This window comes from Hyla sarda, chromosome 1, assembly GCF_029499605.1.
Source record: "Hyla sarda isolate aHylSar1 chromosome 1, aHylSar1.hap1, whole genome shotgun sequence".
Lineage (NCBI taxonomy): Eukaryota > Metazoa > Chordata > Amphibia > Anura > Hylidae > Hyla > Hyla sarda.
In genome coordinates this window covers 202,271,241-202,290,919 of record NC_079189.1, presented here as the reverse complement: position 1 = coordinate 202,290,919, position 19,679 = coordinate 202,271,241, and the positions used below count along the sequence as shown (strand labels likewise).

The window sequence follows — 19,679 nt, the reverse complement described above, 5'->3', positions numbered from 1 at the left end:
GAAGACCTGGCAAAAGAAACGCGTCGAACCTAGACAATGTGAACTGCATCCTTGATCTACACCAGGTTTTTTCTTTCCATTTGCACTTTTTTCTATTGACCTCTCTTAAACAAGATATAAGGCAATGCATGCATGCAAAGTGTAAATGGATTCCTGTGGGAAAGGAAATATGATACTAAGTGAATAATAATTACGGAACACTTGTATAAAATATATCAAATATGCAAATGGATAACAAAAAGAAATAAGTGCATATTTAAATATATCAATATGATAAAGGTCATAAGTTGCTGACAATCGCATTATAGACTGTGCATACTAAATACAACTACAATCAATGACTATTAACGTTTGAATTCTACAAATTATTAAACTGGATAATATCCTCACATCTGCAATTGGCTCCATATATGCTGAACAATATGTGTGATCGCAATACAATGTGAACAGAGTCTTTACGTACTCAGAGGTTTATATGCAATCGTCCAATCATACCTGAATCTATTTTGTGCATGAGTAACAAAAAGGCTACAAATTGTGTGAAATATGCATGTGGTGATTTATTGGTATTGTGATGATTGATGGGTTCACATACATAGTAATATACTCACTACAAGTAATAGTGAAGAATCGAGGTGTATGAATTACACCCTGAATATTCACTACATAGAGCTCCACAGTGCAGTGAATGTATACACCTCAGTATAATAGGAATTAACAGATGACACTGTATGAATGAGGTGCTGTGGTGACTGCGAATGTCTCATGGAGAGGGTTAAAAAAGGCTGAGACATGAATACACCAATGTGAACAGAAAGCTAAAACCTAATAACGCAGATTGGATATTAGAACTACAAAAATAAAACAAATACGAGGACGAATAACTAGGACCGTATATGTTCATATGTGAATTAAATTAATCCCAATCGGAGAGTGTTATACAGTGGAGGATATACGCCTTAGCCGGTGATAAAATGATCTATTTAAGAACCTCAATCTGAAAATCATTCAAATATCACAACCAGTAGGAGTGTGAATGAGCACCTACATAAGGTGTTGGACATATGCCCAGAAGGGCAATCAACCGGCAGCAGTGTGAATAAGCACATACATAGGGGTTCGCACATATACCCAGGTTGACGATCCATTAGCAGGAGTGTGAATAAGCGCACATATAGGGTGTTGGATACACGCCCGGGATGGTGACTAACCCTGTGTACTAATGAACACACCCATGTGGAGTACGACCAACATACCGCAACCGGCATGAATGTGAACAAGCATATAGCAATATGGGATTAATTGCAATTTAATACAGCACTATGAGCAATATATTACGGAATTGTTGTTGTATTGTACTGGTATTCCAATGTGGATGCGCCTATTATATATCGAAATAAGAAAAGGAGAATAACGCAGGCACAGCGGCTACCTATGTGAATAGGCACCGATACTGAGATTGATCGATAGACCTTTAACACACAGGAACTTATGAACATTGTTTGAACTCTCAGAATTATTACGGAATTATGAACATTGTTTGAACAAAAGTAAATTATATACACTGGTGGCGGTCAAGAAAATAATAATTTTTCAAAAAATTTTTCCAAAAAATCTTTCATTCATTATTTTGTTTTTTGTACATTTTTTAAAGGATAAATTAAAAGCAATACTTTAAAGGTTCCCTTTACGATTATTCTTTCTATATATATATATATATATATATATATATATATATATATATATTATATATTATATATTATATATTATATATATATTATATATATATTATATATATATGGCCCCTTACTACCCTAGGGTAGTTTGTTTAGCATGCTTGGAGCAACAATACACCGCTACAAGCAGACACACTGAAGCGATGTGTGAGTCGCTGCACATGCCACGATGTGCAAGTATATCACACATCGCAGTGTGTCTGCTTGTAGCGGTGTATTGCCGCTCCAAGCAGGCACCTGTAAAGGCAGCAAACAGTGGCCCTTCAACTGTGGATACGTGCTACGTAATACGTGCTGGGGATCCGCTCGTGTGAATGTACCCATATAATATAGATTACTAACTACAACTTCCAGCATACCCTGACACATCCGACTACTCTGCAGCTGTCCCAAAACTACAAGCCCCAGCATGTTGCACTATAACTTAAGTAAGGTCACAGAAAACGACACGCCTGACAGTACTGAAGTATTCTGTAGCTCTGAAGAGCCACCGGCAGTAAGTGCTGTTGGAGATCAGGTGGTCTTGGGTGCCAGTCCCCGGGGAGCTGATGTAAGAGCCTCTTCGTGCCAGCATAGTGTCAGGCAATGCCAAAAACTCACAACCCATGCCTCACAAGCCACACCCCACTTATAAGCCACATCCCTTAAGCCAAGCCCCCAATATTCTTGACACCCCCCCCCCCCCCCCCCAAGAGAGGAAATATAGTGAAGGGAACCTTTTGTGGTAAAGAGCTTTGTGGGTGAAAGCAGTCAAGACATGACGACCTGTGATCTTGTTCAGTTTTATGTCAGGATTTTTGTAGCCAGGCTGGATACGTAGGTAGTGTTGTCATTTATCCGAGCAATGTGTTCTGCTCTTTATTTAGCCTTGTGGTTTAGCATGTTTCAGCACCTTGCAGGAAGTAATTTTATCTAGCAAGCTGATATTCATGAAGTACTGCACAGAAGATGTAATAAGCTGCACATGTGGTACTGTAAACATATAATAAAAAAATATATATATATATATATATATGTTTGTGTGTCTTCACTTAAGATGAAACCGAATTTTCAGATTATTATGAATGAATAAATATATTTGGATATTTTATTACAACCTGTATTAGCTAATGAATACGCATTTATGACAGGGGTCCTTTTTACCTAATGTCAAAAATACTACTTCAGCTTTCTTAGCACAGGATCCTAAAGGAATTTAATTTAAAAAAAATAAAATAAAAAAAAAATAATAAAAATTTAGGAAATCCATCCAATCTGACATGGCAGATCCAATGCAATCTTGTGGAGTTGTCACACCAACCCAGTCTATGTTCATATGGTTGTTCCCACAAAAAATATGTGCCGAAATTTTGTACAGTTCCGGAGGGCTCCTGTGCCACTCGAAAATGCACAGTCTCATAGACAGTATTTCCTAGCAGAATCAGCAGGAAGAATAGACATGACTAGTCTTTTTGTGTACACCGTAATCGGGATTTCCGCAGCAGAAACATCTGACGTGGAAATTCTGCAGTGTACACAGTGCAGCAGAATCCCCTTGAAATCAATGGGACTCCGCTACATGGGAATTTCCGCGCTGAATAGTCCCACAGAATACTGCTTGGAAATTCTACTGTGTGAACATAGCCTCACTATGTCAAATTTACTACAGAAGTATGAAAGGTTAAATTTATGACAAGTCAACAAAGTCATAGATGTCATAAGTCTTAGACATTTAATCGTCAGTTTTTTTTTTTTTTGTTTGCAATAACATACTTCAATCCCTCTTAAAGGGGTTACCTCTCATTTTGAAAAAAAAATTATAAAAAGTTTTTACTGTATTAGTTAAAGGTATGGTTTATTTTGATTTTGTTATTAAGTCAGTGTAGAAATTGTTAATGAGAAATGAGATTAAGATATCATGTCGATAAAATGTCATTTCTCTTCTTAATCCTAAAAATGTATATTCGCTTTCTAAATCGAGAGGGCTGCAAAGGTCAAAAATCATATGGAATTTAAAGGACTTGTTAGTCGGCATTTAGCTATTGGCAGCTTAGTTATTGCAAGTTTATTTTAAGCTATCAGTTGGTGAATGATGTAGGGGAACAATGTGAATTTGGCTTCTACTTATCTTCTATTCCCAGAATAACACATGCATGGCTTTACACTTAGCTGAGTCTTCAATGGAATTTTAGCTTTGAAACATCTTCCCACTTTGCCTTCAGACAGTAGTGTTCTCAGTGCATGGCAATGCTTTGATGATCTTGCACTTGGCACTTCCTTTAATAAACGAAGTATAGATATTTACAGAACAAAAAGCAGTTCTTTATTTACATATTTGTATTGTTGGGTATCTTATTCTTGTTGTTTTAATTGTTTATAGCTATTACATAAAAAAAATAAAATGCACTCTCAAAAATGGCCAGTGACTCGGAATCTATGGCCCATCTGCTTGATGGCCATTGTCTGTGGGGAGAAGTAGGAGAATGGGCTTAGTGATGGCGCTGGTACCCTCAGCAAAGATCTGTAGACAGGAATCAATTGTCAATGCAACTGTATTTCATTGTTGTTTTTGTAAGAAATGTGTGTTTCCAAAGCTTTCTGGCCTTAATTGTTCTCTTAGTAAATGCATGAGCCAGAGGATTAAGACCGGAAATACAGTGTATATACATCACAATGTTCACTTGGTACAATAAACAGTGGAATACAATACAGGAATTTAGGTGCACTACTGTGGTAGATGTATCCAGTGACATTGGCTATCCCTCAACACTGATGTTAAAATTGAGACATTTGCCAGTGTATCCTTATATGAAGGACATACCAGAGCCCACACACAAACGCCAAGGTTTCTTAAATGGCACGGGACCTAGCGCTAAACCTACCTGTGCGTGATAAGCAAAACAGGGGCCAGTGGGCAATTACGGTAGCATTAGGTCGGCTCACCCCAGAGTCCTCCCAGGTACCCTCCAGCGTGGCCAAGCACACACACAATGGGAGGAGGGAGGCAAGCTGCAAGCACCACCTGAGTTGGCTAATATAGGTGCATGGCCTCACAGGTGCTACCTTAATGCTGCCTAGGAAATGTTCAAGGCGCATTACATATGGCGTTTACACACCTCAAAGTATAAAATGTAAACAGCAACAAGAAACGTGGTCTCAAATGGCTGGAGGTGCTCAACCCCAAATGCGGTTGTGCATTTATACTGGGGGAGCAGATCCTGCCCTTGTATATCCTTCATATAAGGATACACTGGCGAATGTCTCAATTTTAACATCAGTGTTGAGGGATAGCCAATGTCACTGTATACATCTACCACAGTAGTGCACCTAAATTCCTGTATTGTATTCCACTGTTTATTGTACCAAGTGAACATTGTGATGTATATACACTGTATTTCCGGTCTTAATCCTCTGGCTCATGCATTGTATAATGTCATTGTATACATCTACCACAGTAGTGCACCTAAATTTTTGTATTGTATTATTCTAATTGTTACACATCCACACTGTTTATCTGGTGTAGGATTCTATTGTGGCACTTGTAGTCCGCTGCAGGCATCCTCCATTGTATGCATTTTTATGCTGGGAATCGCCCCTAGCAACGGACTACAAGGGCAGGATCTGCTCCCCCAGTATAAATGCACAACTGCATTTGGGGTTAAGCACCTCCAGCCATTTGAGACCATGTTTTTTGTTGTTGAATAAACAGTGGAAGTACAGTGTTAAAAGGAGAACAAATAAAACAATCCCTAAATGATAAAAAGTAGGGGAAAAAATATTAATAAAACCATACAGTGTATGATTCGAACAGTTTTTTTTTTACCCAGATACAGAGGGGTTAACATTGTCGTATAGAAAATTAGCAGTTTGTATAGGAGCTTCGGCCAGTCAGCAGACACAAGAAAGCCCAGATATTACTTCTTTCACATTTGCTAGAAAGTGCTTCTGTCAAGTTTTAAATGGAATGTGTTTATACTAATACTTTATTTTTTTTTATTTTTTTACTAATTAAAACCATATCATGAAACTTATTATTTATTTATTTTCAATTGTCATTTTTCTTTTTTACAATTTGCATTCTGTACAAGAATATGCCTGAGCTGCGGCTTGGCTTTGTAAACAGTAGTTCAAAGAGATTCTTTCCAGAAGCTACATGGACCATAGGAAACAGGTGCCTGGGGATGAGTTTTATGGTAGAGTTGATTTTGCATACTCTGTTACCGATGCAGAGGTCCTTGTGAATGGAGGGGAGGTGATGAGCCGTCTCAATCACCTGTCAGCGCTGTGGCCCCATAATAGAGGGCTTACTTTAGATCTCTAGTAACTTAAAATTTGCAGCGCTTCAAGGGGATTATTTATTTGCCAAAATTTTGTCCAGAAGTATGATTTGTAGAATGGATACATATAGTTGTAGGTAACGGTACATTCTATATTGACAGGTCAGTACTTACACTTCCCTTTTTTTCCCCTTTCAGATTTTACCATAGTATATATTAGGAAGATAGAGAGAGGATCAGATGCATACAGATACTGTGCATACATGTTGTTTTATTGTAGGAATTAATTGAATAACTCAAGGAAAAGATAAAGAAATAAATAGAACTAACCGACACAAACCTTTTCTTTGAAAGGGCCTCCTAGAAAGGAGATGCTGATTTTCTAAAGGTCAGATAAAGTCCAAGTGGTCCAGCGAGGAATATAATACTTCAATTGACATCATCCTCTGGTACTGGCTGCGCCTCCATTTTAAGTCCTGTTCCTCTCTCCTTACATATACGTCATTATCTCTCCGAGGATGACTTGGAGGAAAAGGACTTTAGATGAAACCTAATTGGTGGCTAAAATTAACATTGGTTGCTATAATCATTCTCTAGTAGTTATGCATATTTTACTCTATGCTTTGATAAGGTAGTACATGTACATACAGCTATACTCACAAAATTTACTTTAAAGGGATTTATTTTGTGGAAAGAATTTAAAAAGTACCTGTCATTATCTTGATAAATTTTATAATCCTCCCAGTTCACTCCCTCCATTGTAATAAACCACCCCTGCCTTAATTTTTTATTATTTTTAAGTGTTTTTTTTACCTTGATATTGTTTGATGTTGTTGTGTATTTTCTGCTCAGTCTTAGTCAGCTCCACAGACTGGTAAGGGGCGTTCACTAGCAGGCTTGACATCATCTGAAATCCAGCTGGGGAGAACTTCCTTCTTCAAACTGCTACATACAGCTGAGAACAGTTCAGTGTATGATCAGCCATGATTGCCATGAGACAACACAAACCCCCCCTAAGTTCTCAGCACTGAACTCAGCTTTCAGAAATTTTCAGCCCAATATTCAACACTATGGACTGGAGACAAACAGGACTGCAAGCAGGACCTGGAGGAAGACCCCTGGTGGCCCAACTGTTAGGGGTTCATTTAATACATAAAGTTGCAACATTTTATTAAAAAGTATATTAGAAAAGTAATTCAAATAGGTTAGTCTAGAACATATTAATTTGTATTACTAATGACAGGTACCATTTAACATAAGCATTCATACTCACCTACCCAGATCTGCCACAGCCTTGGCTGGAAGCCCCCACTCCTTTCTGCTTTATTCTTCCTTTTAAATGTTCACCCTGCAGGAAATGCTCGGTGGACAGACACTGCCAGTGGTTATGTCCTGCATGGAGTACAAAGGTGTTAACAATAATGTGATCCTTCATTAAATATCATAGTAATTGTTATGTCATACAAAATAAACAATGTTTTCCATTTTACATAGTGTGGTAACACATGGTGTTATGTGTGTATAGCAGTCTGCATTTTTACCTATTGAGCCAAGTGCTGATGGACACACAATTTCTCCCTCAACAACCTATCTTCTGTTCACTTCACAACACTTTTTTCTCTACTTTAGAATAGTGATCTAGCTGGGGAGGCTCCTTCTGCATGAGAAATTATAGTTGTACTCTGCCCCTAGACATCTTATCCCCTATCCAAAGGATAGGGGATAAGATGTCTGATCATGGGGGTCCTGCCGCTGGGGACCCCCCACAATCTGTCCTACAGCACCCACCTGTGTCCGCTGCACAGAGCGATGATCACTCCATGTCTAAAGGGTCATGACTACGGGTCCAGAGTATCGTAACCTCACGACTCCTCCCCCTTGTGATGTCATGCCCTGCTCCTCAATGCATGCCCCCTCCCATAGGCTTGCATTGAGGGCGCGGGGCGTGTTGTAATATCACGATACTCCAGCCCCATAGTCGTGACCCTTCAGACACTGAGCGATCATCGCTCTTTGCAGCGGACACAGGTGGGTGCTGAAGGACAAATTGCAGGGGTCCCCAGTGGCGGGACCCCTGCAATCAGACATCTTATCCTCTATCCTTTAGATAGGGGATAAGATGTCTTAGGGCCGGAGTACCCCTTTAAAGGAAACCGGTCACCCATTCACCCGCAATATAATCCGATACACCAGGTTATAGTGCTGGTGAACAGGAGACCGATGCAGGGTCTCGGACTGCTATACCTACCTGCAGTCCGGAGCCGCGATCCCCGAAGGTCCCCCTCTTCCAGCGCTGACTTGCGCTTTGAGGCGGGCCCACCGACTGGGTTTAAATATTCATAAGCACTGGTAACGTGAGAGCTCACGTGACCGTTGCTTATGAATACTTAAAGGAGTACTCCCCGTGGAAAACTTTTTTTTTTTTTTTTTTTAAATGAACTGGTGCCAGAAAGTTAAACAGATTTGTAAATCACTTCTATTAAAAAATCTTAATCCTTTCAGTACTTTTTAGGGGCTGTATACTAAAGAGCATTTCCTGTCATGTCCTTATCACAGTGCTCTCTGCTGACCTCTGCTGTCCATTTTAGGAACTGGAGAAAATACCCATAGCAAACATATGCTTCTCTGGACAGTTCCTAAAATGGGCAGCAGAGGTCAGCAGAGAGCACTGTGGTCAGGACATCACAGGAAATGTATTTCTTTTTGGATTTCTCTTTGGATTTTTCTTTAGTATACAGCCCCTAAAAAGTACTGGAAGGATTAAGATATTTTAATAGAAATAATTTACAAATCTGTTTAACTTTCTGGTACCAGTTGATTTAAAAAAAAAAAAGTTTTCCACTGGAGTACCCCTTTTAAATCTTGCCGGCGGGCCCACCTCAAATCATAAGTCAGCGCTGGAAGAGGGGGACCTTTTGGGGATCGGGACTCCGGACTGCAGGTAGGTATAGCAGTCCGAGACCCCGCATTGGTCTCCTTTTCACCCGCACTATAACCCAGTGTATCGGGTTATAGTGCGGGTGAACGGGTGACATTTTTCCTTTTAAATAATACTATATCGTCAGCTGCCAGAAGAAAAAGGAGACAGATTCTTTCCAAAGCCCCATTTCCCCCTCAGCGCGAAGAAGGGTGCATTAAAGCAAAAATAATAAAAATGTATTTTTAATGTCAGAAATAATGTAGGTTACTTTAAAACATCGATTATCTGCTTTTCTGTATATTTGGTATAAAAAGTATTTATCCAGTTATCCATTCAAGCATACCGAAAAACCAATGTAAGGTTATGTTCACTTCACATGTAGCATTTACAGATTTTATGCTGCAGATTTCATGGTGTGTTCAATGATTTATTTATAAATGTTATAATAGGATGTTTGTTTTTTAATTTGTATAAAAATAACATATCTGCTTATCTAGGAGTTACTGCCCTAGAGTTCTCTGTGATAATTATTTTCAATGTATTTATTTAGCCTGCAAGAAAGAGTTCAATGTCTCTATCTGTTCAGTATTGTTTACTATATTACTATGGTGATAAACCACAAGTCTATCAACATCAGTCTTACGAAAAATAACTTTCTGCTGAATCACCTCCCTACCTTATATGAAGACCAGGCAAATGTAAAAATAAAGCTCTGATTTGGAAACACTTTTTAAGATATAACAGGAATTTTACATTGGCTTCAGCTATCCCCCCATCCCCCCCATTGTTGGCCATGATATGATTAAAGGGTAGCTCCCACCATACTTTTTTTTTTTCTCTCCCTGCCTATTGCCCATCTATCCCGAACCCCCCTCCCTGCCTTAAATTTTTATTTTACTATCTTTAAAAAGGCCTTTTTGTACAGGCAGACTTCCCCTGCAGGCGAGACGTCACTGATGCCTGCTGGGGCCGACACTTCTGCCCTTAGTTCACCTATACAGGGTGCCTCCAGCTGTTTCACCACTACAACTCCCAGCTTGCCCTGACATCTATAGAAGCGAAACAACTGGAGGCACCCCGGGGTTGAAATCAATATATCTTCGTTTCGGCCGCAACCCCCTACCCTGAACCCCACCGCGCAACCCACTCTATCAAACTCCAATACCACCCCGCCCCCCCGAAAATAACTTACTGAAGTTACCCCGAACCCCATCGGAGGTCCCCCCCCCGAAAATAACTTACTGAATTGCGGGACAGTGCCGTGGCAGCAGCCGGGAGTTGGGCCGGCATCCCACCCTGCCCCCCCCAATCACTAAAATTACTTACTGAAGTACCCCAAATCCCACCGCGGGTACTCGGGCCTCCTGTTCTGCTGCTCACTTATTGTGACATCCACTACTCAAAAAGGGGAGTGTCCGAGGCAATCACTGAGCCTGCCTTCACTAACCATGCATTTACATCCTCTGAGACTGCTTTCCTGTGCAGGGTTTTCTTCATCCAATCACTGCAGGTTGCCCCCCTCTTCTTTGTTCTCAGACAGGAGTCTAAAAAAAGGACAACATTTTTTTAATGAAGTATATTAGAAAGGTTAATGTTTTGCCTACATGTATATGATATAAAAAGTTTTTGATTCTGACAGTTTGACTGTGGCAAACTTTTTTTTTTTTTTAAATGAACTGATGCCAGAAAGTTAAACAGATTTGTAAATATCTTCTATAAAAAAAAATCGTAATCTTCCAGTACTTATTAGTGGCTGTATACTACAGAGGAAATTATTATTATTTTTTGAAACTTTTTTTTCTGTCACAACCACAGTGCTCTCTGCTGACACCTCTGTCCATGTCAGGAACTGTCCAGAGCAGGAGCAAATCCCCATAGCAGACATATGCTGCTCTGGACAGTTCCTAAAATGGACAGAGGTGTCAACAGAGAGTACTGTGGTCGTGACAGAAAAGAATTAAGAAGGATTAAGAATTTTTTTTATAGAAGTAATTTACAAATCTGTTTAACTTTCTGGCACCAGTTGATTTAAAAAAAATAAATAAAAAATTTCCACTGGATTAACCCTTTAAGATTTTTTCTGATGAATATTTGTCATACTGTTTTTTTTTTTTTGGTTTTTTTTTTTACTAGTCGATTGTAATGTGAAGTTTATGGTCTGTAGCCGATTTATGGCCCGAGAGGGGTAATGAGAGGAGTGTTAGATGTGTGCGTGTGTCATAAGCTTCTTGATTATGTGCAAAACTTCAGCCTTGGCAACACAAAAAGTAGATCCATGTCTGTGTATATACCATACTGAATAGGGTTTATATAGCTGAAGTGAGTAATGTGGGAAAAACTGACATTCTGTAGCAGTGAAATATTTAAGCTTAGACTCCCACTGTGGACATGGTCTGTTTTTTCAGAGACAGGGGAATGCCTGAGCCTTTAGACCAAAAAGAAAAATATTAGATGTGAAAAATGAGGAATTGGCTTGCAGTGCTTTTACTGTGACCAGTATCATTCTGTCTGTTCCCTAATAAGGCAGTGATCTAATGTTTGGAATGCTTTAAAATTCCTTGAATCTCAGCAAAAATATGTATTCTTTGACCACATTTCTATATTTTCTGTCTTTTTTTTTTTTCTTCTTAAGGGCTGCAAATAATTGTCTTTGCTCGATAACAGTAGCCTTGGCTAGATCTACAGATTGTGAATTGTCTGCAGAACACAATTTTTCTCCCATTTTATTAGGATCTGTATTGTCGTTACCCACAGTACACACCTTTGGTCACAATGGTGCAAATTGTCAAAACTAATAGTATAAATTCTCCAAAGGCAACAATTACATGGACTTGGCATGTTCTCACTATATATATATATATATATATATATATATATATATATATATAATATATATATATATATATATATATATATATATATATATATATTATAGTGTGTGTTTATAATCTGTCTATAGCTTAAAAAAAAAAAAAATACATTATTTTATCTATTATTTATATCCACCATAAAGGACTGATTTAGGTCAAGACAGAACAAACCCCAAGATGTAATTGCAGGTCTGTGGAATTTCTATCGCCCGACGCCCGGGACTAGCAGTTTTGGGCGCCGGGCAGGTGAATTTGTCCGGCCCTTAGCCCGGCTTCGGACCTGACAAGTGCGGTGGCGATCTGCAGTCTGTATGGAGCGGGCACCCAACTCCTGCCCGCTCCATACTCTGCAGCCTGTGTAGCAGAGCAGGGGAGATGAGAAGCTGTGTACAGTATTTGTCTTCTCTCCCCTGCTCTGCAGACGTGCGGGGGGGGGGGGGGGGGGGGGAGATGAGGGGGCGTGGCTTCTTTCTCCCCGTGCAGACCTGCGTCCTCTGCCTTCGCTCCCCGCACGTCTGCACGGGGAGATGCATGCGGCGCTCACAGGGGAGTATGGAGCGGGCTCGGGACTCGTGCCCGCTCCATACTCTGCAGCCCCCGGCTGTTCTCAGTAGCCGGGGGCCGCCGCTAATAGCCAGCATGAGGCGATCGCCGCGGCTGGCTATTAACCCTTTAGATCGCCGCTGTCAAAGCTGACAGCGGCGTCTAAAGGGACATGTGATCGCCTCCCCCCCCCCCCCCCGCAGCGGGATCGCAGGGGGGCGATCCACTATAGAGGTAGCCGGAGGACTTACCTCTGCTTCCTCCTGTCCCGCTCTGTCATTGATAGATCTTGGCTGGACCAGGCTCTATCGATGGATCACAGAGCACACAGATTAATAGAGTTCAATAGAACTCTATTCATCTGTCTGAGGAATCTAATGATTCCTCATAAGTCTAATAAAGTGTCAAAAAAATTATAATAATAATAAATAAAAGTTTTAATAAAAGTTTGAAAGACACATATTAACCCAGTGCTCTTCAAACTGTGCCCCTCCAGATGTTACAAAACTACAATTCCCAGCATGCCAGGACAGCCGTTGGCTGTCCGGGCATGCTGGGAGTTGTAGTTTTGCATCATCTGGAGGGCCACAGTTTGAAGACCGCTGCATTAACCCCTTCCATGTTAAAAGTTCAAATCACCCCCTTTTCCTATATAAAAACATGTAAACATAATAAAAATAAACATATTTGTTATCGCTTCGTGCGTAATTGTACAACCTATTAAAATATAACATTAAGTATCCCATATGGTAAATGTAAAAAAAATACCAAACCACAGATTTGAAATTTTTATAATATCCCATAAAAAAAGTAAAAAAGCGATTAAAAAGTCAGATCAATATCAAAATGTTACCGATACAAAAAACAGATTATGGCGCAAAAAATGAGCCCTCATACAGCCTGGTATGCGGAAAAAAAATAAAGCTACAGGGGTTAAAAAATGGCAATTAAAAAAAATTAGAAAAAGTCCAGAATTAGTAAAACATGACGTAAACGATACAAATCTGGTATTGCTGTAATCAGGCGCCTAAAGTATAAAACTAACATGTTATCTCAACCACAAGGTAAATGGCGCAGAAAAGAAAAACCACCAAATCTGCAAAATTATCTTTTACTATTTCAATTTCACTTCCCTTAATATATATTTATATATTTTTTTGGTTCAGAGAATATGTTATTGAAAAATTAAAAGGTATCATTATAGTAGGTAGTTATGGCTATTATAGGGCGGGGAGGAAAAAACTAGAGCGTAAAAGCGAAAATTGGCCCGGACAAGTGGATCGTCATGAGGGACAAGTAGATTTTGCTCCATTTTAGTCCCGTGGACAAGTAGTTCTTTATAAAATTTCCACACCCCTTTAATTGGCAATATCCAGTAAGCCTGGCCATGCTCCTTTGATAATGGTTGGTCGAAATGGCCATTTTGGCTGACAGTTACTAGTGCACATAATTAATTCACGATGACCAATGGCAGACCTATGTCTGTCTGCTGTGCTGCATTTTGTTTTGGCTGACCATGGCTGGAAGCGTTTGGCATGACCAATTGCATTTGGCCGGTCATTTACCACTATGTAAAGTTTTTTTTTTTTTTTCTTCTCTCAATAAACCAACCAAAAATGATTTGCCACTTTTGCCTGATATTGATTTATCCCTATTCATATGAAAAATCCACCAGGGATTTAAGTGCCCATGTGCCATTTAACAGTGCAACTACTATTTGTATTGAAAATAATCTTTGCGATACGTGATCGTAGTCACATAGTATAGGGTCGGGCACCAAAGTCTAGATGAGTGGTTACTTGCTAGACCATGTGCAATAGCATCTATTCACAGCAGTCTACAGCTCTCACAATAAAAATATATCTAAAGATCTGCAAATATTTAAATTCTCGTAAGCAACAATCACGATCGACACGTGTCAAGGTACCCGAAGTAACCATTGTGAGATTTCTGTAGTCCCAATTATTTACTTGGTAATATAAGAATGACAAATAATTCTTTATAGGGATGGACAATAGGTTGCATGCCCTGACATACCTGTTAATAAAAAGATCATTAGACAGTCTAAGCCAATGGTTCTGATCACCAGACCATTACCATTGCCCACCCTTATACCTGCACAAGTACTGCAGTGTCTTTATAACATACAATACATTACAACAATTGTGAAAAAATAAAAAAGGTAAAGCTCTTTCTCATGTACGTCTAGACTTCTCTTTATGCATTCCATGTTCTTGTTTGCCTTGGCAGCATCTGCTTGGTAAAACTGGCTTCTGTATAATTGGCTTTAAATGGACTGTGCGTGCTTCAGTAGAAAAATGAAAAATGTCGTAGTTCCCATGGAGAGCAACTTTATCTACTTTTGAACAATCTCTGCTTGTTGACAATGAGCTGATCACAAAGTGTAGCCCCCCTTGGGACCACCAGTGATTGGCTGTAGTTTATGAGTAATCCTAGCCGTAGATATTCAATTTCCTTGCAGCACAACCACCAGGGGAATTAAGTATTAGGGTATGTTCACACTTCGGAATTTCCGCATGCAGAATTACACTACAGCATTCCGCTGTGTAAAGTTTTACATTTGCGTGCATGGGTCTTCCGCAGATCCATTCACACTGCAGTATTTTAGCGGTGGAAATTCAGCTGCTGAAATTGATCTGCCAAAAGAATGAATATGTGGTGAAACCTCTGGATTTCTGTGGAAGACCTACAATCCACCGATATAGCAAATGTTCAAGCAGTGAAAGGCAAAAGGTCCAGAATTCTGGTGTGAAACCGCACACAATTGCAGACTAGCCCGGCTCATAAATATTGAAAATAGTCAACCCAGTTAAGGTAAAGCAAAGTACATATATGATGAGTTTCAAGGTAAAGACCTCTTACATATTCACATGGCAGTGTTACAATACAAGTGTAGTTGCTTAAATACTAAATCTAACATGGCATCTAATGATGTCACAAAGGTCCTGAATGCTGACCTTTGTGTTACTCTCCTCCTAGTTTTGTCTTACAAATACTGACCAAGCAACTGCCCTGTGCAAGAAGGCTTAGAGTCGGGAGACACATTTTGTAACCGCTATCCACTCTGGCTATTAGATGAGGCCCCTGAACTGAGAAATATTCCCCTTACTTGGACCACCCCTTTAAGATTAGTTTGAGCCAAACTCCTTCATGGTTACTGACTATTTCTCCCAACACCCTCATAGAGACACATGCTCAGCAGAGAGCACATGTTTTATCAATGGGCATAGGGGAGTAAAATGCTGCCAACTGCTCTTGGTTGCAGATCAGCATGTTGAAATCCAGCATGTTTGATGCTTCTTTCACTCGGCATGGGCTGTCGGTAGCGAGTCGAGAGATTTATACAGCTCGTAATAAAGTGTTTTCAGTAAGCTACTTCTGCTGGTAACTACAGAGAGTTTTAATTTATTTGAAGCCTCATTTGACTGTACTGTACTGTACTTAAGACTGCTTACTGAAGACAGATTTATTATTAACTTCTTATAAAGTGTAGAAATCTGTGTGCAATAAGCTCTCCCTAGTGTTGTCTGTGGACCGCTGTAATGTTATCCTTTGAAATCTATGGTGAAGCAAGCAAGACATATGGAGCTCCGTATTAAAGTAAAGCACCACTTCAATGGCTAGAGAAGTACAGTTTTTATCCTAGGGGAAAAGTCCTCCCTTATTTAAAATATGACAATCAGAATAAATCTCTGGACCAACATCTCCCCTTCAGGAATCTAGTACATACAACTTGTATTAGTACATTTTTTATGGAAAAGCCTCCGGACCCCTCCTAGACTTGTTCAATGGATCAACCATCCTGTGGCAGAAGGTTCACTACCCTTACAGGAAAGAATATGATGGTGCACCTTCTTTTCTGTATATGTAGAGGTGGTTAAAGGCCAAGGTAAATAAAGTTCACCAAAAAGATCTCTGTATTGTCCATTCATATATTTGTGCATTACAATTTAAGTAACCCCTCATTTTCAAACCTGTTGACCCCTATTCTTTTCACAGTCTGCAGGAAAATCTGTAATTTTCAGAGGATTTTCTTATTGAATAGGATCAATATTCTGTACATACCAAATTTGGCTTTATGAGGAAAATTCTGTTTCCTTTTTGTCTTGTTAATACAAGGCAATGTATCCTTACCATCATTCACAAGGAGAGACAGGAAGGCTTAGTGTTTCATGGCATTTCTTACATGTTGTTTAAAGTATGTCATACTGTTGTAATGCTCTTGTGTATACAGTTGACTCACCCAGATTGTTTAACAGCCTTTTTGCGTTGTTGGTTATTTGTTTTTTTTTTCTCAGTTTTTCACTTTGTGTCTGTCTGGGTCAGACTTCCAGTCATTTGGACTGGCCAAACAATTCTGTTGCTCAAAGGCATCAGTTTGGGCTGAACTTTATTTTAACAATGGGAGTGAATGGTTATGATTATAAAGTCAGAGGGTGTGGGTATTTTACATTGAGGGGCATGTATGCCTAATACACACATCCTGACTATATAATCACGCCCATCACCTGACATATTTACTTCCATTATTTAAAATTTAATTTACGCCCATGTGACTGATTTCCTGAATTGTCAGACAAGCTATAAACCCGCATATCTCAGGACCAGAGTGGTGTATCATGAAACTGTAAAAAAGGCATGTGATCAGGGAACCCTAAGCTATTTGTCGGTAGAATCTCTCTTCCTTTAACTTTATTTTCCTGTAAGATAAAGCAATTAGTATCTCAGCTATTGTCCCCCTTTATAGACAAAAAATATATACATATGGGCCCAGATTTATCAAAGAATGTCCACAGTAGAGCTATTTTCCCACGTTTATTTGGGTGGTAGGTTTGACTAGCGTGCATCTTATTATTCAAGAAGGTGCAGCAGGATGATGAATTTTGTGCAGCTCTGCTGTGGTGGGAAAATCTCTACCACATATATTTTTCTAGACACTTGTGAGGGAGGGAAGCAGACACTTTCCCCGGTCCTGAATATGGCAGGTTAGGTGTTTACTTTCACAGAGCTGCCGTGACATTTTTACTTGCATTTTAGACGCTAAAATCAAATTTGATTGTGGTGTCTAAGGGGTTAAAGATGGGCATTACCATCATCGGTTATGTCTGGCATTAGAGATGGGTCCTGGTGACAGCCGCCAGGACCACCCAGCTATGACCTGCGCTCAGCTCCTGAGCGTGTGTCATAGAAAGGGAGTGAGACGCTGTCCTCTACAAGAGGTTAAAGGTTGAATTGTGGAAGGTAGAAGTGATTCTCACACCTACCGGTAGGTGGTGCAGCTTTGTGCCTAAAACAGTACCACAAAATAGCGACTTTTGACAAGTCGCAAATGAAAAATACGCGACCACTGCATGGTCAAAAAGAAAAAAGTTCTACAGGTAGGCAAAAAGAGTGAAACTGCCTATATCAAAAGATGAATAAAAGTCTCTAAATATGCTGCTTGCGTCTGAACGGCACCAAAACATAGACAAAGAAATGCTCTAAAAGAAATAATAAATCTCCCCCATGGTGTTTGACATGAGCTGCCCAAAATATCGCTGCATGCTCTATTCTGGTAAGGATTTTTCACAGAATCTGTAAGACCCCTTTCACACTGCCATTGGTGCCCGGCAGTGTGATGGCCGCCTCAGACTAGCGGGAGAAAAATTACAGCATGTACTGTCTTTTTCTCCTGCTATTCATAACTGGTCCCAGCGGCCCCCATAATAGTAAATGGGAGCTGCTGGGACCCGTTGTTTGCCGTTGACCGTTAAAGTCAGGAAAATAAAAATAAAGCGACTTTGATAGCCTTCTCGACGGGGATCAACGGCAGTGTGAAAGTAGCCTAAGAGAGGCTCCTAATGGAACCTCCGATGCAGATTTGAATGAAGCCTTACATAATCCATTACATGTTGGATCACTACACATGTATACAGATATATTTTAACATATTTTTTTTTCTTTTTTTTTAGGCCTGTGGCGGTACAGAACAATCCAAACCCTATACAAACGGTAAGCTGTGTTCCCAACTGCCCAACCCTGTAATAACAAGTTGGCCTTTGAAATATCTACCTTCCTATGTAGTGTCAACCATGCTAAGAACAACAGATCTAGATGGGGCAGCCCAGCTGCTGTCCAGTCTCATGCCATGCAATTCTGCAGGGTGGGACATTACTGTATTGCTTAAAATCTTTAACAATGACCATATAGTTGACCACATAGAAAATAAATGCTTATTTCAAATAGGAGATCTTTCAAGGTGCTGACTGGAAGTGACTTGATATGAAAACTAATTCTATAATCTGATAAACCTGTATTTTTCATAGCTCATCCAACATTTTCATAATTCCTGTATGCTGCATTTCTGGTCATATTCCTATGAAGGTTAATATAAAAAAAAATTAAGGTTAATTATGTCATACAAAAATCTGTGGCAAAGTGTGCATATGCTACATGTAGATTATGCTGCACATTTTATTGCCTATTTAACACAGATGTTAGCCCATATGTTGAAGTGGCAAAAGAAATAAAAATAAAAATCTGCAGCCCTTCCATTTTAGATGTTTACTATAGAAATAAATAATCCAGATTTATTGAAAAGCCTAGATAAAAAAAAAAAAAAATAGGTGTAAAACATTGTAATTTAATGACTTGATGAACTCTGATATTCTCTTTTTTTTTTCCCATACATTTTATGGTAAAATGAGCAATATCATTAAAAAGTACAGTTGGATGAACTCCGATATTCTGGCATTCCCTGATGCTCTCTCTTTACAAGTGAACCCCATGATGTGACATAAACAGCTACTTCAGTCACCGCACATGGCAGCTTAATTGAAGAAGAATCTGTTCCATACATCTGAATGGGGCCTTGTGAAGCATGTGCATGTGATTTTTACCAACCCCTTTCATGTATATGGGACAGATTTTCTGCAACAAATCAGGTGTGTGTGCATACCCTTTTTATAACTTCTGTGTATAAATTTCTAGTTATAAAACTTTTCAAAAAACTTAATTTAACCAATAACAGATGCAAACTCAAATTTCATTACAAACAGTTCTAGCACATGCTGAAATGTCCAATATATATGCTTGTCTACCTACAGGCTTAGGGCCACCTCACCAGACAGGATTGTAGATGCAGCTCTCAGAGGTGCTACACATCTGTCCTGTAAATATGCTTACATATTTGCAATGGGAATGCCCTTTTAATAATAATGCTTCAGAATATGCCAGTAAAATGCAGCTTGTATGGAATTTCTAAGTTTGGTCATGAGAACAGAGGTTGAATCCTCCAGGATTAAAGGGGTGCACCGATCAGAACTTGGCAATATTTGGAGCTAGCCAACTTTTC

At 39.5% G+C, this 19,679-nt stretch overlaps 1 protein-coding gene and 1 long non-coding RNA gene across 2 annotated transcripts in view; one reads left to right on the top strand and one right to left on the bottom strand.

Moving 5' to 3' along the window:
• PDLIM5 (PDZ and LIM domain 5) overlaps positions 1–19,679 on the top strand; it is a 194,103-nt gene that overhangs the window by 70,889 nt on the left and 103,535 nt on the right. Inside the window, exon 4 of the mRNA XM_056567402.1 lies at positions 18,298–18,337. Within this exon, the coding sequence (XP_056423377.1) occupies positions 18,298–18,337 (40 nt within the window). The remainder of the gene's footprint in view (positions 1–18,297; positions 18,338–19,679) is intronic.
• On the bottom strand, positions 3,775–6,941 carry LOC130362615 (uncharacterized). Its single transcript, XR_008891493.1, has 3 exons — positions 6,806–6,941; positions 6,333–6,553; positions 3,775–3,992 (listed from the first exon to the last, which is right to left on the bottom strand). It is a non-coding gene; the product is annotated as an uncharacterized LOC130362615 (long non-coding RNA).